This window comes from Phodopus roborovskii, unplaced genomic scaffold (assembly GCF_943737965.1).
Source record: "Phodopus roborovskii unplaced genomic scaffold, PHOROB, whole genome shotgun sequence".
Classification (NCBI taxonomy): domain Eukaryota; kingdom Metazoa; phylum Chordata; class Mammalia; order Rodentia; family Cricetidae; genus Phodopus; species Phodopus roborovskii.
Window position 1 is genome coordinate 9,211,036 of NW_026126447.1, and position 26,911 is coordinate 9,237,946.

The 26,911-nt window shown below is 37.1% G+C and overlaps 1 protein-coding gene across 1 annotated transcript in view; it reads left to right on the plus strand.

Moving 5' to 3' along the window:
- Frmd3 (FERM domain containing 3) overlaps positions 1-26,911 on the plus strand; it is a 156,287-nt gene that overhangs the window by 71,937 nt on the left and 57,439 nt on the right. The window contains exons 3-5 of the mRNA XM_051188056.1: positions 5,555-5,597; positions 17,110-17,188; positions 24,453-24,550. Coding sequence (XP_051044013.1) covers positions 5,555-5,597; positions 17,110-17,188; positions 24,453-24,550 — 220 coding nt within the window. The remainder of the gene's footprint in view (positions 1-5,554; positions 5,598-17,109; positions 17,189-24,452; positions 24,551-26,911) is intronic.

Sequence of the window (26,911 nt, forward strand, 5' to 3'; positions counted from 1 at the left end):
CAATAGGAAAAGTATCTAAGCCTTACAGCTAACTTCCAAGTGCATCACATAATGGTGTTATAGTCTTATACCTCTAGATCTCTAGTAAAAATAGAAGTTGCTGACATGCTTCAGTGTTGACTTTATTGGCCACCTCTTAACTCTAATGGAAAGAACAAGCAACAAAAGGAAACAAAAGAAGAAAATGGAGAAGCAAAGGGCTGAAAGCTGCCTGGCAAATGCATACATAATGTCCTTAATATAGAGGAGAAAGAAAAGTGATACAGGAAGGAGAAAGAGATCGATAATAAACGAATTTACTGAAAGCTTCCATTGTACCAGCCAAGGAGAAAGATTGTGACCCTGACTACTGAGCTGAGCCACACAACTTCCTGTTATGTGGAAAATTCTTCATGCAGAGTAAAAATTACATGAAATTCACACTCATTCACTAAGCAGAGCTTAGTTTTCTGGGGTTTTTATTGTTATTATTAATTATTCTTGGAATGTGTTAATACATGGAGAAATAAGTAAGTTGAAATATCTCAGATAAAATGAGACACAAAATGCTGAAGTTCTAAATTCCATTAGCCAGCACCTCTAAATCTGTACCCATCACCCATACTATGTACTTTCCCACTGGTGTCACCTTGGTGTATTACTTCTAAACACTAAAGAATTGTTTTAGATGCTTATATTTGTTTTTCTAATATAGTATTTTGTATTTTTATCTTCAACATAAATCATGTTAATTATGATAATCAAATATTTCTAAAGTTTTCTCAATGTATGGTTCACTTACTATCTTAGTCATTACTCCAGTGTTGCTTGTAGGTTGAAAAACAGTTCTATATAATAAATAAGAGTCAAATCTAAAGACTATAATAACTAACATCATTGTTTCACCTTGGAAAATTTTGCACATATGTTTTAAGAAAAAATAATGTCTTTATTTAATTCTAAAACCAGCACAGTTACTCCTGATTGGCAAGTTTGTACTTCTTGGGTACTCTTAAAATCCTACGAAACATCAAATTCCTTGTGTTTTCCTTGACTAATTTTGAATATTGTCTTCCTTTTATCACAACATGAAAACTAAATTTCTAAAAGAAAATGACCTCAAAAGCAGTCAAGCACAAACTAATGTTAGAACTATGAACTCTCTGGAATGGTCGCTGTGGTATTGGCAGATGTTTTCTATGGCTATATTCCCCTGGGTTGCTAACTGCCACTGAAGTTATAAATTCTGCAATTTATTTTTTCACCCTACATTGTGTCTCAGAGTTTGGTATAAGTTACACATAAAACTTTATCTCATGTAAAACACTCATTTTTAAGAAAAAAAGAGAAAAAATAAAAAAGACCACTCATTTTTATTCATCCAAAGTATTACCAAACTATAGTTTTTTAACCTATTTTCCTTTTACTATTTCATATAAAATTGCAATGAAAATCTTTGCTATGAATTTCTTTGTTTACATACATGAATTATGGAATAAAGAAATCGCTTGGTTACTGTTTTAACTACTATTAACAGTTTAAACTTAGACCTTTTTGAAAACTTGGTTTCCTATAATCCTTTGAAACATGATTTTTACTAGGTTATGTTTCCTAGGTCTCTCTGCCTTGTGATTATCCCCTTGGGAAGGAATAGTTGGCCCTAAAAAAAAAAAAAAAAAAAAAAAAAAAAAAGTAACTGTTAGTCATATTGTATAAGTAAAGGAGATACACAGACCCTGAAAGGAAAGAAAACAGGAACTGATAAGAAACTGTGAGGTGTATTTCTTAGAACAATGAAGAAACTAGCTCATTTAGAATAAATAATTTATTGAGGGCACAGATGGTAAGTACCTTGAAGGCATTCCTTAAATATTTTTTATCCCTTTCCTTGGCAGACAGAGCCAATCCCAAATGACATTCATTGTCTTTGAGACATCATCCAATACTAGCACCATCTTCATAGTACTTGATAAGCAACAAATACATTGATTCCCTGAATCAGAGTGATTTCAGAGAAATGGGTTCAAATTGAGCAAAGGACAGGTTAGGACCCCAAAGCGTGCTAACAAGGAGAACCTGAAAATGTTATTTACATTTCAGACTAGCAAAATGACTAACCAGTATCTTCATGAAGCAGGACCCTGATTGTTCTTACATTTTTCCCCCCTGAGCATAATTTTAAATTAACCTGTTTATTTCTTCCAAAGTGATTTAATTACAATGAGATCTGCTTATTATTCACCTCTATGAAACCCACTGAAAGATAGGGCCCGTCAACTAAATTATGCATATCAAATAAAACAATAGCAACAACAAACCTTTGTGGACTTTACACTGCAGCTGCGAGACCCATATTTATTATCTTTATAATAACTTTAAGTCCTTGAAATATCCTAATGTTGATGCTAGGTCAGTTTTCACTTTATATTTGTGGAATCTGAGATGAAGAAAATACTTTTGCACAGGGTTCTGTAGCTACTTAACGATAAGATGAATTATCTTTGTGATTTTTTATTATAGTATGGTAAGGTTTTTTTAAAACAACCTGATATAACTTTGACCAAAAGAAAAGAAACTTGCTCTTTAAAAGAAGCTTACTTATTCATGGCTTGGTGAATATTTCTATATTGAAGCAGTTAAGAGATTTTGATGATCCCTCCTGGAAGGCTTCAACCTCCCTGTGGAGTGGGTGGGGAATGGGATGGGAGGGAGGGTTGGGGAGCATGGGAGGATGGGTGGGGGGAGGGAACTGGGATTCATATATAAAATAAGAGAAAAAAGAGTCTCCTTACAGCTTTCGAAGACTTTACAGATCAGATTGGAAACTACTGATTTGGCCACTCAGTTTTTCAGTTCCTAAGAAAACGAAAAATATTCATCAAAGAAAATATTGCTTTGTCATGCAAACTAATCAGTGGAAGGCTGGATAGGTGCTAAAGACCCTCTCTCTGGAATTTCATTATGGTTTAGCTAGATAACCTTAGGCAAATCTTTTCACATTAAGAGCCACAGACTTCTGATTGGCAAATGAGTAGTTGTGAGAACTAAATAAGCTATCCTGTATGAAAAGGAACTTTTGATATGTTCCTGGTATTCAGTAAGAACTAGATGAATGTTAACTTTTACTTAGTTTTATGAGCATAAATTTACATTAAACAGTAAGTATAATGCAGAGGCCTGAGTTTTGTAGGAATACACATTGTTATGGGGACCCCACTAGAAATGACCCCTCAAAAAGGGTGTGTAGCCAGTTGAAGTTTTTATTCCAAGCAGCTGCAACTGCATTCAGGTATTTGGGACCCTAACCATTTAGAGCAATGGGCTTTTAAAGGCAAAATCCACATTCTGGTATCTCGCTTATCAGCTACAGGGGAGGTTTTGAACAATCAAGCACATAAACAGAGTCTAAGGAAAGCATTCAGCTAAAAGGGAAGGTTTGTACAAACAGGCAATTTAACAGAGCTAAGATAACTTAGCAAGGGCATCTTGACCTCAGGTTCCTTGAATAGAGTTAAGTAGTTTTCCACAGGATTCTTCATCAAGAAGATCAAATTCCAGTAGAACATGAAATGGCCTCACAGAGAATACAAGTTGGAGAATACAAGATGCACTTCAAAAAAGGAGGCAGAGAGAAGTGTAAAAACTCTGATCTTTCCTAGTATGGAGCAAGCAGGTACACATAAAGTAGACTTCCCTGAATTCATGTTGTTGTTGACACAGAAAAACAACTCTCACCACAAAGGGGATAAGAGATAGTTTATTTTGGAACCAAATATAAATGACCATGACCCAAGAACACAGATTTAGCTTACTTAAATTTTGTGTTCCAACAACAAAACAATTTCATTAAGTATTTATAATAATAGTACAAAGAAAGTCATAAGTTAATGCACTTTTCAATATATTGATAGAAAGAAACATCAGAGAGGTTGGGTTGCAGCAAAACAGAGAGAACTCTGCTACAACATTTATATGCTTCCTGACAGCATTCTTAGTCCTTTCACTAATGGAAAATGGGGTTTTCCTAAGCTAAAGCATTCATAAATTTTTTTACCTATCAGTCACAGGATGTTAGAAATGAGAATGGGTTCGCCTGTTAAAGTGCTAAAAGATGGCCCTCAGTAAATTTCATTTAGCTTCTAGACCTGTAATATTCTAAAGTCTCCACATTATTTAAAGTTCTAATACCCCAATCACCCTAGGAAACTGATAACTTTACTGGGCTTATTTAGAGGGAGTTGGTAAGAAGTTGCTGATGGCAATGTGGATGTCCCTGAATCAGTCACACTGAAAAGTCTTTACATTATATGTATGAGGACATTTTATAGTCATATAGATAGATCTTTTTATTTTAGCCTTTTGTCTATATAAAATTGGCTGAGATGGACTATGAGGCTCCTCTTTTGTGACAGAGTATTAGCATTTAATATCATTTTATGCCAGCATAACTAAAGCTATGAAATTGACAGTTATGTACCTCAGAAGGTGGAACAGAAGCTTTATACCAGATTTGTAAAAAACACATTTGTCAGTACTAGAATTGGGATTTGTACCTGGGCAGAGGCTAAGAGAGTCATTCCATTGGCATGAATTTGGAGTGCTGAGGACCTCCAAGGAGAGAGTGAGAAAGAAATCAGCCAACTGCCTAGAACCCCATTGAAATCCCTCACTGTTTTCCAAAGTGTTAGACTGGAATGGACTGTGACATGTGGAAAAGAAACGAGATCTCAAATCCAACATCAACAGAAGTAGGCTGTCCTTTGATTCAAACAGTGAAGGAAACCATTCACTCTGCTGGAATAGAGATTGAGTCCTCAAGTCACCTTTGGGGTAGGCTTATCCTGGGGGAACTGAGGGTATGGAATTTGACTGTGGGCTGTTTATGTTTTTTTTCTGAGAATATTTCAGGGCTAGGAGGTCCAGTAGTATCTAAGCAAGTAGAATTTCCCTGGCCAAAGTTGGGGGAGTGAAACCTAACATCTCTGGGTTAAACTAAGTTTATCCGAATAGGGGGCAACTTTTGGTATGGAAGATTCAATCTGTAGGTCAGTACCCTGGCAGTCTCAGAGTTGTAGATACCAGCCTGGTGTTGAGAGATTAGACTGTTGATCTCCTTAACAGAAACTTCCATAGATGTTATCAGTCAAGTCAGCATTCCTGTCCAGTGTTTCTCCATTGTCTTGAGGCTTTTACATCATTAATTCTTCAAAAATCCATTTGTGGGTACATCAGAGAAACAGATATAGTGAGATAAGGGAAGCTTTTCTATATTCCCAAGATGCTTTCTGATTCGATTCTTAGCTTTTGGATTGATGAAAGCTAGTTGTCTACTAGATTCTAAAAAGTTTCTATCCATTACTCACAAAAATCCTAATTCAGACACAGTAGTGGGCAAGGAATGGCTGTTCTGGAGGGCTAGAACTAGCCCAATGTAAGATAATTGGCCTCTGCACATATAATGCTCCAATCTCTCCACAGTAATACAGTTCTAATCAACCAGTTTCTGCAGACAGTTTCTTCTCAGGAGTTTTCATTCATACCAACAATTTCTGTCTTGTTTTTGTTTTCTTCCTAGCACTGGCTAGAACCTAACAAGTCCATCTTCAAGCAAATGAAATGTAAGTGTCAAACTATGGTTTTACTTCTGCTACAGAATATTCAAAACTAACTTCTGTTTCCCAATAAAACAGCTACTCTCTGGAAATAAGGGTAGAGTGAAAAATATGTAGGTGAATGACAGGTCATCTCTCTTTGAGCACTGTGAATTTTTTCCCCTGTTTTCCTCTGACCTTAGCTCCCTCCTCAGGCATTAGCTAAATTGATTGCAGTGCCCCTTCTTCTTTCTGCCCTGTTTGCTCTCATATTTCTTGTTGGACTAGGAGCTTTGAAATTGTATGGTTAAATATTCATTAACCACAAATACTTGTCTCTGCATTTTAAGGGCTGGTAGTATGGTTAAAGGTGTTGTATGTTGTCTCCAGTGGAAATAAGAGAAGTGGATGTGTTTGGTAACAGAAATTACACTGACAGTTTCACTGGATAGTATGGATAGTATTAGGTTTTGTTTTGTTTTGTTTCTTTTCCCCCAACTCCAAAAAATGTAAGTAAAAATCTTTTCTTTCTCATAATAACTTTAAAAGACTAGTGTTCTGAACATAATTTCTCTCTAAATTCCTTTTTATTTACTATAGACACTGTGAGGAGGGAATGGAATTTCATTCTTAAGTGACATGTTTCTTGTCTCAGTCCCCTCTTCTAGAATGTGTCCAACCTGTTTTTACAAATCATTTCAATGAGAACTAACAGGGACCCTCAGAAACCAATTGCCTTCTCTTAAAATCTATGCCACCGTATGCTGGCTATTTTATTTTATTTTTTGTCAATTTTACACAAGCTGGGGTCATCTTGAAAAAGGTAACTGCATTAGGGGAAATGCCTATTATCAGATTGGACTGTAAGAAAGTATGTGGGACATTTTTTGGTGAATCATTGATGAGGGAGAACCCAGCCTACTGTGTAGGCCACCACCCTTGGCCGATGGTCTTCATTTTATAAGAAAGCAAACTGAGCAAGCTATAAAGAGCAAGCAAATAAGTAGGCTTCTATGACCTCCACTTCAGTCCCTACCTTGAGTTCCTCCCTTGACTTCCCTTCAAGATGGACTACACTATTTTCTCCCCAGGTTGCTTTTGATTATGATATAGTTTCATCACAATAGAAACTTAACTAAACCAAAACCAGTCAAGGCATCACAAGATACTGCTTTGAAGACATTACCATGTTATGTTTACTAAGATTGCAGAGGTGTTTAGAAATTTGGGTCACTGAGAACTTAATAGACTGCTATCAGTACTTAGAAGATGATGCTGAGAACAATGCAAATGATGGAAGGCTACCTTTTGAAGTTTCAGAAGGAAGTTTGGGAGTCCCTCAAGGACTCTATTAACACTATTCATGTGATTATTTTGAATGGAGAGTCTGTGGTCCTGGTCAGGTAGGTTTGAAAAATCAGTTGTATTTATGAAAAGACTAGGACCACTGATGTGAAATTTTTGCTGGGACACTGGAGATTAGTTCCTGGGACTTAGAAATCAGCTATGATCAAGAAGAGACCAGAAACATTGGGGTTAAATCTGGAGTATTTCCCACAGGATTAGCACACAGACTTTTGTTCCAGATGGTGCCAAGATTGCGTCTCATGTTGGCAGGGGAACTTGGTAATGTGTAAGAGTCTCCTTTGTTTTAATGGTCTTGATGATTTGGGAGCTGCTGCACTGAAGGGAAATCATGGGAAACAGCTGAGACTTGGTAACAGGAAAGGCTTTTGGTAAAGGTACAACTAGAGGTGCAGTAGAGACCTCAGGAATGAAGGTATCGTGGAGAAAGGCTGAGACACAGCACTGTGAGAACCCAAAAGAGGGCACTGGTAAATGTATAACCTTAGTTGAAATGGAAATCCAAGTGTTGAAGGGGTCATGGAGAAAGAGAAATGGAGACTTGGAACCGTGTAGCAGGTTAGAATCTCTGATGAGGGGACAGGAGTCCATTGGTGAAGGTAGAGCTTGTAGAGATTCTAGAATATGAATGATGCCATACTGTAAGATGACCACTAAGGACAGCATCAAGTGTGTAGCAGAGACAGACTGAGTCTATGAAACAAGCTATGTGTGTTATAAAAGCCAAAGAAGTAAAGATGTTCTTCAAAGCCCAAAGCATGTCTAATGCTGCCAGATGATGGGCTTGTTTTTATTTGATAGTAACTGTGCTCTGGTTCTTCTTGGTTAAAAGGTAAAGTATATAACTCATTTTTTACTTTACAGGATTCCACAATTGAGACACTAGACTTCTAAATATAGAATATTTTAGAGACTAGAATTTTAAAATATTTGAATTTGTAAGAAGACTATGGGACTTTTAAAATTATGTTGTGGTTTGTATTGTGATATTAATATAAAATACTGGAAAAAATAAAGTAAAGGTTATGGTTTAGTAATGATATTGTTGTGTGTCAAGATGATAATGATCAATTGTGTTCATTGGTTTTTTTGTTAACTTGACACGGGTTATGCTTATCTGAGAAGAAGGAACTGGAAATGCTCCCATCAGATTGATCTGTAGGTAGATCTTATAGGGCATTTTGATGGGTGTGGGAGGGCCAAGCCCATTTTTGGAAGTGCCATACTGGGTAAGTTTTATAAGAAAGATAAATGAACAAAACAGGGAGAGCATGCTGATGAGAAGCATTCTTCCAGGGCTTCTGCCTTGAGTTTTGGACATGATTTCCTTCCCTGATGGACTGTGGTCCAGAACTGTAAAATGAAATAAACCTGTCTTGCCCTAGTTGGTTTTGGTCAGCATTTTACCAAAGCAATAGAAAGCAAACTGGGACAGTACTATATCAACTTTCCCAAGGCTTGGTAATGAAAATAATAAATAATATTGTCACCAGAGATCAAACTTATATGTATCAAAACACTTGCCATTATTCAAAAAAAACAGTCATTTTTTCTTTCTCAAATATGAATTTTTCTGGGTAGGGTTTTTTTAAAGTGAGAAGAGAAAAAATGAATATATGTTTCAGACTAACAACTAGCATATAAATTCTTTAATTTCCCACTTTTACTTGCCTTCTTCATTCCCCCTCCCTGGCATGCACATGTCCACACACTAGCATGCACACACACACCCCTTACATCCTTTATGACCAACTCTGACCAGTGTAAGAAGGGTGAACTAAAAATAAGCCCTAGTTTGTGGTCTATAGCTATAAAATCCATAACCAAAAGCAAACTAGCTAGGTGAAAAGGGTTTAGTTAGCTATGGTTGCACAACCAAGTCCATCACTGAGTGGAAGTCAGGCCAATAACTCAAGGCAGAAACCTGGAGGCAATCACTAAAGCAGAGGTCACAGAAGAAAGTTGTTTACCTGCTTGCTCCCCATGCTTTTTCAGCCTGCTTTCTTATAAAATCCAAGGTCACCTCTGTATACCTACACCAAAAATTAATCAAGGAAGTGACCTATGGTCCCGCCTATAGGCAGTTTACAGAAGGTTATTTCTCAGTTGAGGTTCTTCTTCCTATATGACTTTAGATTAGATTGTGTTAAGTTTGAAAAAAAAAAAAGCAAAAAACAAACAAAAACTAATCAGGACTATTGGCATCTTTTGTCAACTTGATACCCCAATACAACACTATTAGACAATGTCTTTTCCTTTCTTGTATATCTCCAGGATCTCATATGAGCATCAATATAACAATATATAACATTAAAACTTTAAAAGATCACTGTTCTTTAAAAGATTGGTGTCGGTAACATATCCAAAATCTCTTTACTATGGCCTCCTTCAAAATCAAAACTACATTCAATAATTTCTTATTATGAGAGAAGAACCAGGACACAGTCATAAGCAGATCAAAGCAAAGCCAAACTCCAATAGTGCAAATAACTTGGTGTCCAGTTACCAGGATTTAGTCACAATCTTCTTGACTGCAAATGACTTGAGCAACTTCAGTTCTCTTGCTCTGCTGTCTGCAGCACACAGGTTGTTTGCAATGTTTAGGCTAGCTCCACTCCACAAGTGTTAGTGTTCTTGGTAGCCATCTCATGGTCTATCATATGCAATATGCTGGGTCTCCACAGGATACACCTTCACAAATGGCCTCCTGACCTCTCTCCAGGGACTCTCACCTTGCCACATGGTTCCAACCCTCAGTTTCTTTTCCTTACCCCTTCGATCCTCATGCTTCCACAAAAACTGTGAGGCATCTTTGCCAACTGATCTTACACAGTGTCAAGCTTCGTCTTCTTGTCCATGGCCGGCGATTTCAAGATCCAATAAGCTTCCACACCACCCAAACTAGTAACATGTAGGAGACTCTGAAACATTACCTATTTTTTTTTCTGCAAGCTTGAAATGCAATCTTAACTCTGACTCAGCAGCCTCCCTTTGTGTGTGAGAAGAAAATTCCCAGATTTCAGTTTAACGAATCTCTTCATAAGCATCATATTTCAGACTTAGCTAACCAGCATCCATTGAATAAGTAAACCAAAGGTTTCAGTTCAGTGGTTGTTTTGTTTTATTTAACTCTTTTTTTATTTGAGTTCTTTATCTATTCTGGGTATAATCCTCAGTGAAATGTACAGAAGGCAAAAATTCCAATTCTATGGAACTCCTCTTCACCCATTTGACCCATTGGATTGTTTCTTTAGCTGCACAGTTTTTTAATGTTATGAAATGTCAGGCATAAAGCCCTCACTCAGAAAGATCTTTCCTATTCCTATATCCTGTAGGCCCTGCCTATGTCCCCTTCTAGCTGCTTCAGGTCTCACATATATGACTTATATCCACTTAAAGTTAGATTTTGTACAAGGTAACAGATTCTGATCTAATTTTATTCTCCTCCCTGTAGGCATCTGGTTTTCCCAGCACTATTTGTTGAAGATGCTTTCATTTCTCCAGGATAAGTTTTTGTCATCTTTGTCACATATTAGGTGGCTGGAATTATGTGTTCTCATGACAGGAGCTTCAATTTTGTCACATTGATATGCATGTCTGTTTTTGTGCCAGTATAATTTTTCTTTCATTACTACAACTCCTTACTTGAGAGTTGGAATGGTAATCCTTCTAGTATTGCTCTTTTTACTCAGGATTGTTTTGACTATCTGTGAACTTTTGTGAATTTTAGGAGATGATGATGATTTCTGTAAAGAATCATATGGGAAGTTTGATTGGGATTGCATGAAATTTCTCAATAGCTTTAGTAGAATAGTCATTTTCTCAATAATAATTCTACCAATTCATGAGCATGGGTGTTTTTCCATTTGTTGCTGTCTTTCTTTAGAGCTTTAAAATTTTCACCTCTTTGATTAGGTTTATTTCTAGATAATTCTTGATGATATTCTGAGTGGCTATAATTTTGTATTATTGCTCTTGTGTGGAAAAACTATTGATTTCTGTGAGTTTAATCTGTATCTTGACACATTGCTGAATTTGTTTATCATTTCTACATGTATTCTGTCATAATTTTTGAGATCTCTTATGTAAAATTTCATATTATCAGTAAATAAGTTAGCTTGAATTACTCTTTCTCTATTTCCCTTTATATTCCATTTCTTGCTTTGTTGTTACAGATAATACTTTGAACCTAATATTGAAAGGGAATGGGAAGAATTAAAAACCCTGCCTCATTCCTGAATTCAGTGAGATGGCTACAAGAATGTGATCAAAATTAATTGTATGGATTATTTAGGAAACCAATAAATGCATAACAAAAAACCCTATTCATTTCTGAAATGAATGACTATCAAAAGGTGACTTAGGGATCCACTGATGCAAAAGGGGCCACTAATATTCCCTTAAGGAGACACTTGGCCTGTCTGACAGGGATTGATCTGTCAGCTAGTAGATACTCCTGTGTTATCCAGAGCAGTTTCATGATCCTGGCACAGTCTTTCCTTTGCTGCTGCTGCTGCTATACCTCCCCACACACATATTTACATGGTTAAGTATATGTTTTTCAGCTCTTGAAATAAGATCAATTTACTCTTCCCTCTCATTTCTAACTCCTGCTTCTGTCCTTCCTGATAAGAGTATGTTTTCTAACAAGAAAATCTTATATTTAGCTAATGCCCCATGCAAATACACCAAAAGCCCAGTAGATACATCCAAACCACTCTTTCAAAACATGAAGCAGAAACATTAGGTGGCTTGCTCAAGGACATTCCTGGAAGTTCCCTTTAAAGATTGGGGTCTTGTCTTGAAAAGGATGTGGTAGCCCCACAACCATCCTGTGTGTACTGTCTTGATTGCTGAAGCAGAGTAGCAAATCAGAGATTTACAACTGTGTAGTGTTAAGAGCATGTTTTTCCGCCGGCCTGGTCCCAGGGCCGCACCAGCCCCAAATAACACACAGAGATGCTATATTAGATATAAAGCTGTTGGCCTGTTTCTAATGTCTCTTATTATCTAAGTCTGTCTTAAATATTAACCCATTTCTATTAATCTAAGTATTTCCACATAGTCTTATCTTACCGGAGAGAGGGCCCAGACCTCTGTTCTCTCAAATCTCTACATGTTGACTCCTCCCTAGTTCTTTCTCTCTCTTCCTAGTCTCCTAGTCCTACCTATTTTGCTTTCCTATTGGCCAACAAATGTTTTATTCATTAACCAATAAGAGAAACATATTTACAAAATGACATCTCCCATCAGTGTAGTGACAGTGCTAACTGATAAAAACAATCCGCAGTGGCTTCTTATGATGGTATTGTTAAGACTAAGCCCTGGTTCTCTGTTCTGATTCTGCCTGCTTTGGCATAGATAAGAATTATCCTGTAACTCATCTCATTTCCTTGAAGTGAAAGAATAAAGAGATATGGGTGGGAGATTAGGCAGACACTTATTATCTATTTAAAAGGAGAAGCATTTATCTGGAGGAAAATTGAAGTCCTTGGACATGTTCCAAATAGTAAGTGCCAGATGTTATTTAGCACTTAGAAGGGATCCTTTTCAGCAGTAATATAGGAGGTATGGGTAGATGTCAGGGCTCAGAGCTACCTTCTCACCCTAAAGTGGTGTCTACTAGGAAGTATAAATGTCTCCCCTTTATCTCCTTCAACCAAAAAAAAAAAAACTTCACATGTAAATGGCTAAATTTTTCACCTTGTTTATTTCTCTGGTAAAGAGAGTTGCAAAAACTCTATTTTATTATCTGCATGTGACCAGTGATGTTGTGCCAATATTAGTAAAATATGATGGATTATATGATAATAGAAGAAAAACTGGCCTTGAAATGTAATTCTTCCTTTTTTTTTTTCCTATTGCCATATATCATTCATTCTCTGATAATGGACGTAGTAATAATGAATCATCAATACAACACAAAAGTAGGGAGATGTCAGGACATAGTAAAGTCTTTTTTGTGACAAGTCACAACACATATGGAAACAATTAAGATTTACGTATGTTTAAGCCTTAATACTAAGGAGGCATCAAGGCCCTATGTTGAAGGAAGCACAGAGCTGGCATAGAGAAACTTTGTTTTTGACACTTAAATGCATCTTTGGAGAAAGAGATAGAAGAATTATGGATATTTCTTTCAGAAAAAAAATAGAACTGGAGTGATGACTCAGTGGTTAAGATCATTTGTTGTTCTTGCAGAGGACCCGGGTTAGTTTCCCAGCATCCAGATGCCAGCAACAACAGTGTGGAACTCCAGGTCCAGGGATCCTGTGTTCTCTTTTGGCCTCTGCAAGCACTAGCACAGATGAGCTGCACATATGTACATGAAAGCCAAATTAAAATTTTATTTTTAAATGTTTTAAAGACAAAAGACTGTAGTACTGTGTGCACTGGTTTCTAATAAGGTGCAGTTCTCACATGACACAGGTAGTCTTTGGCTTAGACTAAGGTTGACAGTGTGAAGGTCTTCCTCCTCACAGATGTACTCAAAGATGGTGACTGTGAAGCTGTGTCTTTCTTTGTAGATCTCTAGCCTTAATTTGAGTGTGATGAGCTTAGCTATGTGACGCAACCAACTGCAGAGAATAGTAAGTCCAGATCATAGAAAATTATGGCCCTCCCTGGAGAACACTTTGTGCTATCACCATTTTTTGCAGTTTACCTTCAGTGAGGAAGTTTAGTTTTCTTTTTTAAATATATTTTTTAATTGTTAATTTATTTTTTACATTCTGATCCTAGTTCCCCCCTTCCTCCTCTCCTCCCATTCCTCTCACCTCCCATCTGCTTCTCAGAGACAGTAAGCCCTCCCCTAGGAAGTCTAAGTCTGTCCCATCATCTTGTTGAGGCAGTACCAAGGAACCTCCCCTCCCCCATTCCCCACCCCAATGTCTAAGCTGAGCAAGATATCTCTCCATATAGAATAGGCTCCACTAAGTCTGTTTGTGAATTAGTGTTAGATTTTGTATCCACTTCCAGTGGCCTCATATATTGCCCCAGCCACACCATTATCACCTATATTAAGGAGTCTAGTTGGGTCTTATGCAGGTTCCCCAGTTGTCAGACTGGAGTCAGTGATCTCTCATTACTTAGGGTCAGCTGATTCTGATCTTGACTCCTTTGTTCATATAATTGTTTCTCCCTTACTTCGATTGTACTTCAGGATCTTGGCCCAATGGCCAAGTTGTGGATTTCTGCATCTGCTTCTATCTGTTTCTGGAAGAGGGTTCTAGCTTCTCTGGGGTTGTGGATTATAGGCTGGGTATTTTTTGCTTTATGTCTTGTATCCAGTTATGAGCGAGTACATACTATATTTGTCTTTCTGAGTCTGGGTTACCTCACTTAGGATGTTTTTTTCTAGTTTCTATCCTTGCAAATGAGGATGCCATTGTTTCTTACTGCTGAGTAGTACTACATTGTGTAAATGTACCTAAATTTCTTTAATCATTCTTCGGTTGAGGGGCATCTAGGTTGTTTCCATTTCTGGCTATTACAAATAATGTTACTATGAACATAGTTGAGCAAATGTCCTTGTGTTGTGAGTGTGCCTCCTTGGGGTATACGCTCAAAAGTGGTATTACTGTGTCTTGAGAAATGTTGATTACTAATTTTCCGAGAAATCCTCATACGGATTTCCACAGCAACTGTACAAATTTGCTGGAGAAGATGTGAGTTTTCTATATCTTTAAAAACATTTTTTAGTACATGTTGGCCCAGCCATGGAGTGTATCATGCTTTCTATAAAATAATGAATACCATAGTTTTAATTGTAAAAATTTGGAAATAACCTAAATTATAATTAAAAGCCAGTATGTTACTAAATTTGGGTTTATACATATTAGCTATTACAGCTTATAGAAAATGAGTTGTATAAATAGTATACCTACCCTACTGGAGAAAAAGGCAGGTACAGCTTTATATGAGAAAAATATAACAAACATGCATGGTTTGATTTAATTTTGACAGAACAATTAAAGATGCCTCCACATATATGTACATGAAGTCACAAAAGTTACAGAAGGATATAAAGAAATTTATTAATAGTGAGAGGGAAGATTACATATGATAAAAACTTGAACAATGAAAGGTCAGGAATAGAGACAAACTGAAGGAAAATGGCCTACCCATCATCCTATTTATTGGTCATCTCTCTATATAAATATAATCTGTCTCTATATTTATCACTTATGTTAAAACTACACTAGATTAGAAAATTTTAATAAAAGATAAAGGAGAAAGAAATACACAAAATAGAGAAAATTATCCTCATATCTTTGGTTCAGTTGTTCTCATATAAAAGTAGTTTTCTGTTAAAAGCATGTTTGGATGAAAGGAAGGGAAGGGAAAAAATGATCTAATTATAATCTGAAAAATAAAAGAAAAAAAGTACAAATGTTTTATAATGAAAGTCAAAATCCATTATCTTCTTAATTTAAATATATTTTACAAAAAATCAAACAAGTTCTAGTTGATATTTGATAAAATATTTTATATTCTAGATATGAAGGATGAGTGACGTGAGACTCACTGTATTTTTCTATTGCATTATTTCCATGTGAAGTGTCCATTTTTTCCTAGTACTTAGGAAAATATACTACCTTCTATTGTCTTTATTTGTGTGTATGGTATGAACAATATGTGTAGTTGGGTGTATATATCTATGAACCAAGCACATGCATTTGGAAGCCAGAGGAAGACATAGTTTTCTTTCATATTTTCTACCATTTTGGGGACAGAAAGGTCAGGCTTGCTTGCTGAAACTGAAGCATACCATCTGGCTACACTGACTATCCAGCAAACTCAGGAGCCCCCAGTGTCTGTCCATCAGTGCAAGGGTTGAGGTTTGCACAAGCATGCTGACTTTTATGTGTTAAGAACTTTATCTGGGGTCCTCTTGCTTACACAGTGAGTGTTCTTCACACCGAGTCATCTACTTAGTCCATCCTTTCTTTAATTAGAATTTATCATGTCTTTAATGGGGTTTCACTATTTAGCTCGCAGTCACATAGAATTCTTGTGTAGACCAGTCTGACTTCAAACTCATGGTGATTTTCCTGCCTCTGCTTCCGGAGTACTGGACTGCAGACATGTATCAACATGTCAAGACCTTCCTTCTTAAGTCTAGGAACATAGGGCATGTTGGTAAGAATAACTCAAGAAAACTGCTGGCATGAAAATAGCATATTGACTCCTCTGTGAGTATGAGTGTGTGTGTGTGTGTGCATTTGGTGTGTGTGTGTGTGTGTGTGTTCAGATTTTCATTGCTAGCATAAAAGTGCTGTTCTTATGATGGGTGTGTTCTATTAGATTATTTTTAAGCATAACTCTTTTTTATTTGGGAGAAGGCGTGTGAAGTTCAGAGGACAGTTTGCAGGAGTTGGTTCTCCACTTCACCATGCAGGTCTAAGGGACTGAGCTCAAGTCATCGAGTTCAGGGGCCAGCTTCCTCACTCACCGAGCTGTCTCAACAGCTCAACTATAAAAATCAGTGTGATAATTGTTTTCCGTATGAATTTTCTTCATTGTACAGTCAAACTTAAAACCAGTGGTTCTTCCTATGAAACACATTTGATTACATCTAGAATAGTTCAAATACTGTCCACTGTCTGCTGATGATTTAACCCCTGCTTGTCTTGGAAGAATTAGAGAATAAAATTTCATGTAGCCTCCTCTATGGCTAATAATAAATACCTACAAGCGTGTATGTGGCTAACTTCCTTAAAATCTGAGTTATCCTTCAAAAACAACACATGTGTAATGGTAATTTTCCACCTTATACACTAAAAATTCTTTTATGCACCCAAAGCTTGAATGGTGCTTTTTGGCATTTTTTTTTTTTTTTTTTTTTTTTTTTTTTGTGGTGGTGGGAAGTTTCAGAGGAGAAAGTACTGCTTGGAGCTGTGATCTTGAGAGATGAAGGGATGAAGGAGAGTTGAGGCATGGAAAGATGGGCTTCCTCCTTAGTTGCTTGTATCCTGTATTTTCTCGGGATGTCCTGCTAAGCACTTTCTTTGTGTCACTGTCATGTTATTTTCTTAAGCATTCTATTGGCTTCTTCCTTACAACTCTACTCCCTTCCCTGCTAGTTTGTGAGGCTTCATGCCTGACGTTCCTGTATGTTTGAATCTGTGATCTTTTGTCGCTTATCTCATGCCTTTTCTTTATGATGTTTCAGCTCATCCACCATACACCATGTGCTTTAGAGTGAAATTCTACCCACATGAACCCTTGAAGATTAAAGAAGAGCTCACAAGGTATTTTTCTTTTTCTGCATATTTACTATACCGCTTGTATCCAGAGACTCTATTGTCTTAAAGGCTAAACATTCCTATTATCTCGATCAGAATACCTCCAGAGAGCAGGCTCTGAAGTCAGCATTGTGCTCCTCTTATTCTTTTTGCTTTTGGGATAATTTATAGAGAACCATTGTCATTGAAAAAGTATTATCTGAAAAAGACAACAATGGTTATGAAGGAGAGGCCTTCAGAGATCACTTGGCAGTGGGGTGCTAATAGCAAGCAGAAGATGTAGGCAAATGCAGAGGGCTGTCCTAGTCTGTCTTTTAGATCTAAGCCTTTCTGAAAGGACAGATTTCTTGACAGAGTGGACAATGGACTGTTTTGCTTTTCACTTGATAAATGACAACTGCCAGGTAGTCTTTCCTTCATTAGTGTACTCTTCTCAGCTCAACTCTGTGAACTGTCTCAGGCTTTTCTTTCATCTCTCTCTGCTGGGTTGATTATATTCAGTTGACCTTGGAGCTTTGTTTCCCTGAAAAACTTGGTAAAAATCACTGAGCAAGACTCCAAGATGGCCACCTTCTGGTTGGACGTGTGCAAGAGCTGTTATGCACTTAGTTCTTGATGAGACTCTAATTTGGTGACATCCAAAATGCCATATGTAATTATAGCTAACAATAATCTGCATAGGTCCTGCTCCAACAGAAAGGCAAATACACGTTATTCTGATTATTGGCAGGTGAAATGTAAAGGTCTTAGTAGATTTTGCTTTTCTGTTATCTGTAGCCTATAGTGATATTTGACCGTAAGTAGTGAAGGGAGCAGATAATTGTTTTATCTGACTAATTTGTCCACAACTCTTTCATAACATTTGTGCTAGGAGTACAGGAGCAGAGAAAGAGAATGTATTTTGTGTGGTGTGTGTGTAATGTGAAGGAGAAAAAATATGTAAGATATTTTAGGTATTGTTATTTTGTAATCCTTTTTTATTTTTTCTTTTCATTGAATTAAATTAATTTCACAAGTACATTTATGATGTTGGAAAAGTATATCCACTACTGAATTCCAGAGTATGTTTATTACTCCATAAAAACAAAAACACGTTATTTAACAGCAGATATGATCCATCTCTCCATTCTAGCCCCAGGAAACAAGGAAACAACTAAACTATTTTCTATGTTTATAGATTCATCTATTGCAGGTACCTCATGTCAGTGAAATAGTAGGGTATGTATCTTTGACCTGATTTGGCATGAGTTTTAAAATTTATTTATAATTTATTTGATTAATTTTTCCTCAGTTCTAAGTATCTACCCAGGGGGAAATGTACAATGACAAAGACCAAAAAAAAAAAAAAAAAAAAAAAAAAAAAACCACAAACACACACACAAAACAGAATAACACCTTTGACACCACTCTAAACCTCAAATAACAACAGTTAAAAACTAGAAAAAAAATATGCACAAAAATAAAATAGATGACCCACTAAGGCCATACCAAAACCCCAAGACAATTTTTTCAACTGAAAGAGTCCCTCAATGTACTAACAGTATAATTAGGAAAATATATACATACATATGTATGTAACAACATGCATTCATATTTTATTATATACTTATGTATAACATATACATATATATCCTTAATCAAAGAAAAAGGACTATCATAGAGAGGGTTGGAGAGTCTTGGAAGCAGTTAGAGAAAGTATATCTGGGAGGGACTGGAGGAAAGAAATGGAAAGGGGAAAGGCATATAATTTTATTTCAGTTAAAAACATATAAAATAATGATTATTAAAGGTTTTTTATTGATTATATATACAGTGTTCTGCCTGTGTGTATGCCTGCACACCAGAAGAGGACATTAGATCTCATTGTAGATGGTTGTGAGCCACCATGTAGTTGCTGGGGATTAAACTCAGGACTTCTGGGAGAGAAACCAGTGCTCTTAACCTCTAAGCCATCTCTCCAGTCCCTAAAATAATGATTTAGTTCGGTCATTCTTTCCTCTATAAATCTATTTTGTTTTACTTTTGAGATTTACTAGAATTACATTTCTTCCTTCTCCTTCCTCACGCTAAGTTCTTCATATACATCTCCCCCATGCTCTCCTTCAGATTCATAGTATCTTTTTTAAATAATTGTATTGCATGTATATACATATAGTTATGTACATATATACTCCTAAATATAACCTATCCAGTCCATATAATGTTAATTTTATATATATATATTTTAAGACTGACCATTAGGCACTAAACAACCAATTGGTGAAGAAATTTTGAACATGCATCACAATCTAATACAAAGAATGACAAAGTTGTTAACAAGTCCTATTTCTTAGTAAAATTCATACCAAGTTATAATTAATAACTCTAATATCTTTCATTTTTTATTTTTATGCTTAAATTATTTTTATTTGTGTGCATATATCACATTTTCTTCATTCATTAGTAAACATTTGAACTATTAATACTTTTTAGTTATAATTAATAATCAAAAAAATACAAATTTTGATCTAGATGATGATTTAGTTGGGTGTAGGTTACCATTTAAAAATATGTACCATTGGTATTTTGCCTTAATTTTATATTTTAATTAGTTCTTTGTGAGTTTTGTAAATGAGTTTTGATAATTTTCAACCTCCCTTCTATTCCCCTATCTACTCCCCTTCCCTTCCCACCCAATTTTGTGTGTGTGTTTTTCCCCTAATCAAGATCAAATTTTATAGCCAAAGTATTATTGAATGTGTAGCCTTCCACCAGAGCACAGTGAATTTGTCAGGGGCTGCCTTCTTGGGATAAATGTCAACAATTGTCCATAGCTCTTTGCCTGGTGGATGGTCTTCCAATTCCCCTTTTCATGCTGGAATTTGCTCTGGTTTGAATTTAACAAGTCTTAAGAATCCTATAGAACAGCTTTGAGTTCATAATTACAGCTTCCCTTCTGTGTCCAAAAGACACTATTTCTTCATAGTCATCTACCATATCTGGCTTTTACACTCTTTCTGTCATCTTTGGAAGAGGGGAACGTGATATAAATGTTCCATTTAGAGCTGACTATTCTACAGTCTCTTATTTCTTGCACCTTAGCCAGTTGCAGGTTGTTGTTTTGATCATCATCTAATGCAAATGGATACATCCTCTCTGATGAAGGTTGAGAGGTACCTTAATCTATGGGTGTAACAATAAGCATCAGGATTTGGTTTGGTATAATCTACGTTTAGAATAAGTGTAGTGGGTTCCATTCTAGGGCCTATAACCTGTCTAATCAGAGTATCTCAGCCCCATAATGGTGCCAAGTATGGGTTTCATCTTGTGGAGCAGGCCTTAAATCCAATCAGAAAATGGTTAGTTGTTTGTGTGTTGTTCAAGCCACTATTGCCCCTGTGGCCATGTCTTGCTAGACCAGGCAGTGTATCTTACATGATGCACTCACTGCTAGCTATAATTAATGTTTATACTGGCCTCTGATAGATTACAGACCTCCTCCCAGAATTTTGAAAACTAACCAGTAGAAAAGTTTCCATGTCAGTACCAGCTTGATTTTTCATATTCTAAGAGTCAGGTATGTGCTATCATCAGAAGATAGCTCTTACCACCAAGTTCTGGAGGGTAAGCAAGAGCATTGGCAACAGCCTGCAATGTTATTGGGGGGAGGGGTCTTTGTGACCTCATTTGGCAATAACTCCAAAATGTGTTGCCTACTCCTAGGACAGAACTTTGTATTTATTAGCTTGTCATAGGATAACTGCATTTGAACTCTTTTTATGTATGTGTGTAGATATATGATGATTCTACAGTAGTAGGTTTCCATATGGCATTTTGGATATGTTTTTAGTGTTGTTTCTCCATCCTGACTTTTCTCTTATATTCTATCTCCCCCTTTGCCATACCTATTTATCTTTTCTTGTCCCATAATTTCCCTTTAACCCTTTATCCCAGTGAAAGCCCCTTTCCATGAACACTTTAATCTCCTAACTTCTGTGGGTTACTCCCACTGAGAAAAGAAAAACAATATATATATATATATATATATATATATATATATATATATATATATATAAAGATTCTAGGCTAATGTCCACAAGTTTGAGGAAAAGTGTGATTTTTGGGAGGGAGGGCAACTCCATCCCTTTCCTTGTGGATTTTATAATAGCTGATTAATATTCCATTGTATAGCTATACTGTGTGTTCATTGTCTATTCATCTGCTCATAGACATCTGAGCTGTTTCCATTCCTGGCTATTGTGAATACTGTGGCAGTAGACATATTTGAGGAATTATCTCTTCAGCAGGATATAGAGTCTTTTAGGTATATGCCCAAGAGTGATATAATGTACCATATATTAGATCTATGTTCTGTTCTTTGAAGAACCTCCACCCTGATTCCCATAGTGGCTATGCACTTGCACTCCCACCAACAGTGAATAAGTGCTTCCCAATTCCCAGGATCTGTCTTCATTAGTTTTTGTATCTTATTCATTCTGACTCAGGGAAATGAAATCTCCAGGTACCCTTAATTTGCATTTGTCTGGTGGTTAAGAATAAGAGCTCCACCTCCCCTAGTGATTCTCCTGTTCATTGATGATTGAGAAACTTATCCAAAGTGTGCTCCTGACACAGAATTGCCAGGTAGTTCTGAGTACATAAATATTCTACATACCTACTAAATCAGAAATAACATTTGAACAACATCTTTATGTAATAAGTGTGTTCATTAAAGATGGCAGGCTTCAGTACAGGATTTAGTCTGGACTGTCAATTCAAACTGAGAAATAAAGTTATTAGCTACTTTACCTCTTTAATGCAATAGTGTACTAAAATGGAAGCGGGTTGTCTTTTGAACCTGCCACAAGTCCTTAATACCTCAATGGGTAGAACAATGCAGAGTGTAAAGTATGTGAGACAAAGATTCATGTGAAGAAAACACCAGTAAGCCAATGAATCCTTCTTGTGTCCAATGTGATTTCAGTGAAGCAGCTCCCTTGTCCTGGACCAAGGACCAAGGAAAATCTTTATGATATCAGCACACAAATCTCCCTTTGATTTTCTATGTCTTTATCTTTAAAGTGGAATTATGCTTTGGCCCATCATAAGACTGAGTAAAGAGCAAATTACTAAGTAGTAGAGGTATTTAGTCAGAGTTTTTCCAGAGAAATATACAATAGAATTTGTAGAATGTGTGTTGGGGGGGAGGGTATGTGCACACATGCATGAATGGCTATGTATGTGTGTTTGCATTAAGTTTATTATAAGGAATTATCTTACATCTTTATGGAGGTAGGAAAGCCCTACAATCTTCAAGAGAGAGTCTACAGGGGGCAGTGGATTCTATCCAGGTCTGAAGGCCCACGGATAAGGAGTACAAAATGCAGAACATTCTGGTTCTCATTACCAGAGTGAATTCACCCTCCCTTGGCAGTTCTGTCTCATTCAGTCCTCTAACACATTGAATGCTGTAAACCCCAAATAAAGTAGTCATCTGTTTTGCCAGTTCACTAACCCAGCTACAAATTACACACTTAAATACCTTTAAAGGCACCCAGAGATCATGGTTAAACTGCATATCTGGGCATCCCACAGCCCAGTTAAGCTAATGTCAAAAAATTATGCATCTCAAAGTTGTAATTGACTGATTGAAATGTGTGTTTCAGGGCTCCCTTCAGGATATGCAAAGATGTGAAGGTGGGGGGCTAGTCTCCTGTAGTTAAATGTTAAAATTGGCATGAATGGAATGTGTTTCTTTGGTTGAAAAATAAACTGGAAAGCAAGAGTCAATTTGGTTAAGAAAGAGTATGGAACCTGAAAAGAATTTGACCTTCTTAGATGAACTCAAAGGACAGACAAGGGAGTAGAAGCTACTGCCTATAAACTGTTGGCTCTGGATTTTTTTTTAAACTATAATATTCTCTTAAAGTATTGTGATAATATTTATCAATGTAAAGTTTTTCGTTGTAAATACAATGTCTTGACTTTTCTCACAAAGTGGACTCATCTTTTCAGTTTTTCTTCAAGAAAACACAGGGAGAGTTTCATAGTAGTTGATCCTGGCATAATATAGCCCACTTTTCATTCTGCTTCCCCAAACCAATTTGCCAATCACATTTGTGCCTTTACAGGTAGGCATCTGACTGAGTTTGTCTACAGAGGAACAGAGACCAAATACAGTGGCACAAGAGCCCAATACACGTATCAATCAACTAGATTTGGCTTCATAACCAAATTTGTTGTTGATAAGTTTTTGTTGTTGAGTAGTTACTGTCTCTTGTGAGGAACAATGGGTGTATACTAATTGAACCCAGCTCCTGATTACAAATACACATAAAATAAAGTTTTATGTTTTATTTGTTTGTTTTTCTATACAAGGTTTCTCTGTGTAGCTTACAGATCAGGCTGGTCTCAAACTCATAGAGATCAACCTACCTCTGCCTCCCAAGTGCTGGGATCAAAGACTTGCACCACTACCACCTAGCTAAAATAAAACAAATTTCAAAAGACACTTGGGATATGGATCGTATAAGTTGTGGTTTTCCTAGAGTGGTAGTAGTGATTGCTAGGCCATGTGTTTCTTGATTGTTCTTGGGGTTCTTAGGAAGGCCAAGCCTATTTACCTTTGGAAGCTCACATAATTGTTGGGTTTCTAAATTGCAAAATCTCAACTTCTTTCTGCATGTACTCATCTAAAGGAGGCTTGATGTGTCTAAGCTACTGTCTAGAGTTAGGTGTGGCTTTAGTGGTTCAGTTAGACAACATAAGAATTCCTACTTCCAGGCTTCACAATGTTTTTCTTTCATTACAGTTATAAGAATAAAAGCTGGAGAGGGGGTGGGACGGTCCCAAGGGAGTGGGGTCCCAAGGTAAGGGACCATGTGGGAGAGCATAGCAGGTTCCATAGCAGGAGACAGTGACCAAGGCGGAGGGAATGACAAGTCAGGCAGGTAGAGCTTAAATGAGGAGTTTATTTAGAAGGGGAGTGAAGGGGAAGGGAAGAGAGAGAGAGAGAGAGAGAGAGAGAGAGAGAGAGAGAGAGAGAGAGAGAGAAAGGGGGGTACCTGGTGGCCAACAGAAAGCAGGAGAGAGTGGGGGGGGGGTGTGACACTTGCTTTAAAAGGGAAACTTAAGCTTGCATAACTGAGGCCCCTATGCAGCCCCCAGCCCCGAAATGAGTGATGTAGCAATGACATGGCCATGCTGTCCTCATTAGGGGGCACAGTCAGCAGAATGCCAGTTTCCAATACTCCTAATACTTAAGATGATTATTTCTCCTTTTCTGTTGCAGATACCTTTTATATTTGCAAATTAAAAGAGATATTTTTCATGGTCGACTGCTGTGCTCCTTTTCTGATGCTGCCTATCTGGGTGCTTGCATCATTCAAGGTGAGTCCAACTCCAGTACACTCATCCCCTCCACTGCAGTAGGCAATGGAACTTTATTCAGTTCCTCTCTTCTCTGCTACCAGTTAGCATTCTGTCTTTAGTTATGTGGGAATCTAGATATGACTATTCTCTTTCCCTCCCAGTCATTGATCCTGGAAGAACACTAAGCTCCATTGTTCACAGTGCTTTGCTCACATTTGAGATTTCCAAATCCCAAAGAGTAGAATGTGGAGTTTCTGTTTTTCAAGAAGACAGACCATGTTTTACAAGACTTTCTGTATTGATGTGGATATCCCATGTTCTGATCCCACATATCAAATGTGAGGCCTAAGAGACATATCAAGGGATGAAGGCATATCAAGGAAATAGATTTTAAATAAGTCAACCATTCTTCAATCATATTTCATGAGCGTATGAATTTTCTATAAATTCCTCAGCTTTTCTAGACATATAAAAAAGATGAAGAGACACTAAGTTCAGAAATCTGCTCAATGAATCTTTCCTGTCTTTTCCTAGTTATTTTGTCAAACGTAAATTCATTGAGTTATTGAAGCTTCAGTGTTTTCCTGTATAAGATGGTAGTCACAAGTACATCTACAAGGAATTTCATGACACCGCTGTGAATTAAGTCAAAGAAAGTTAGGGAACATAAGAAGTGGCTGCTGTTCTTCTTAGTGTGTCAGGAACACAGAATGCACTCACTGGACTTGGAGTCTGGATGGTTTTTATCCTTTTGTTATAATGCTGGTTTTTAAAAAATGCTTTGCCTTTGAGTTGGTATGATTTCAATGATTGGTTTCTCATTTTGTAATTTGTTCTTTTGGTGTTTTAGATTATAATTTGATTTTATCATTTTCACCTATCCTTTCCTCCATCCAAATCTTCCCATATACCCCAACTTGACCTTTATAAAATTCATGAACTCCTTTTCAGTATTTTTACATTATATATGTATACATACACACATATATACATATAAATAATGCTCAGTTTGTATAATGATACTGTACATGTTTCATATTTTCAGGACTGTCCATTTGATACTAGGTGGCCAATTGGTGTGCTTTTCCAGGGGACAAGTGTTTCTCCCATCCTTGGCCTGTGGTACATTTGTGTAATGTTCGAGTCTCTTGATCATTCCCCTGTCCAGGTCTATTGTTGGTTTTCCTTATTCAGCAATGTATAGACAGTCATGCTGGTGAGAACTCATGGGCTTTTTAGCTTCTAACAATCAGAGATACACGATTTTATGGGAAACACCCGATCCTCTGGCTCTTACAATCTTTCCACCACCTCTTGCACAATATTACCTGAGCCTTGGGTGTGGGAATTGTTTTGTAGATATACGTATTAGGGTCAGTCTCTATAACTCTGCATTTTGATTGGTTTTGGTTTTCTGAATGGCTGAATGGTCTCTGTTGCAAAGAGAAATTTCCATGATGAGAAATGAGACTATAGTTACTGTAGATATAAGGACAAATGTTTAGAATGTAGTAAGGGATACAATTAGCAGTTGTAGATTGTAGTGAGGTAGTCCTTCTGTAGCACTGACCACGCCCATTGGGGGGTGGAGCAATGGGCGGAGGTGACCTGAGGAAGGAGGTCGGAGGGGGCCAGGAAGGCGCCTTTCTTTCTGGCGTGACTCGGACAGGAGAGGATCGGGTTGAATTTTCTGGTGTTCATCTGTCTAGGTTGTAAGTTATTTCTCCCTGATTAAACATCTATTCGGCCTATTTGTTTATCCTGATCCTTATTTACCGCAATATCTGGTGTCAGAAGTGGGATTTACCTGGGTTTTGCCCCCAGGCGGCAGAAGCCGCCCCCTCCCCCACCTTCCCCAACGGGCAGGGTTTAACCAGGTGGACTCACCACAGCTTTGGGACATTTGCCTCTTCCTTACTACAAAGGAAATCTTTGCTGCTAAAACAGACCTGAGAAGGCACTTACCGCTTAACATTTTTTGCCCATTTCCACACGGGACTTTGCATTCGCGCCGGTTTGAGACTGTTTTGCTCGAGACAACTCATGACTAGCTAGCTGTAATGGTGCACCTTTTTATTACACCCTGGCCAGAGTTTCAAATAGAACTACAGTCAAGAATTTTCTGCCACACAATGACTAACTACATATGTCACAGCCAGTTCTGTTGAGAAATTTGGTTACTAAAAATTTTCTTCCTACAGGATCCATTGAAACAATCATCGTCCCATTTCAACAGGAAGTAATCTTAATATGACTACGCCCCCTTTCCCTACCCTTAAAATTTTGGAATAATAGTCATCGTCTTTGGGTTGGTTTTAGTTATTTGGGATTGGGTGATGCTTACACTCGGGTTTATCTTTTAGACAGGAATAGGGAATG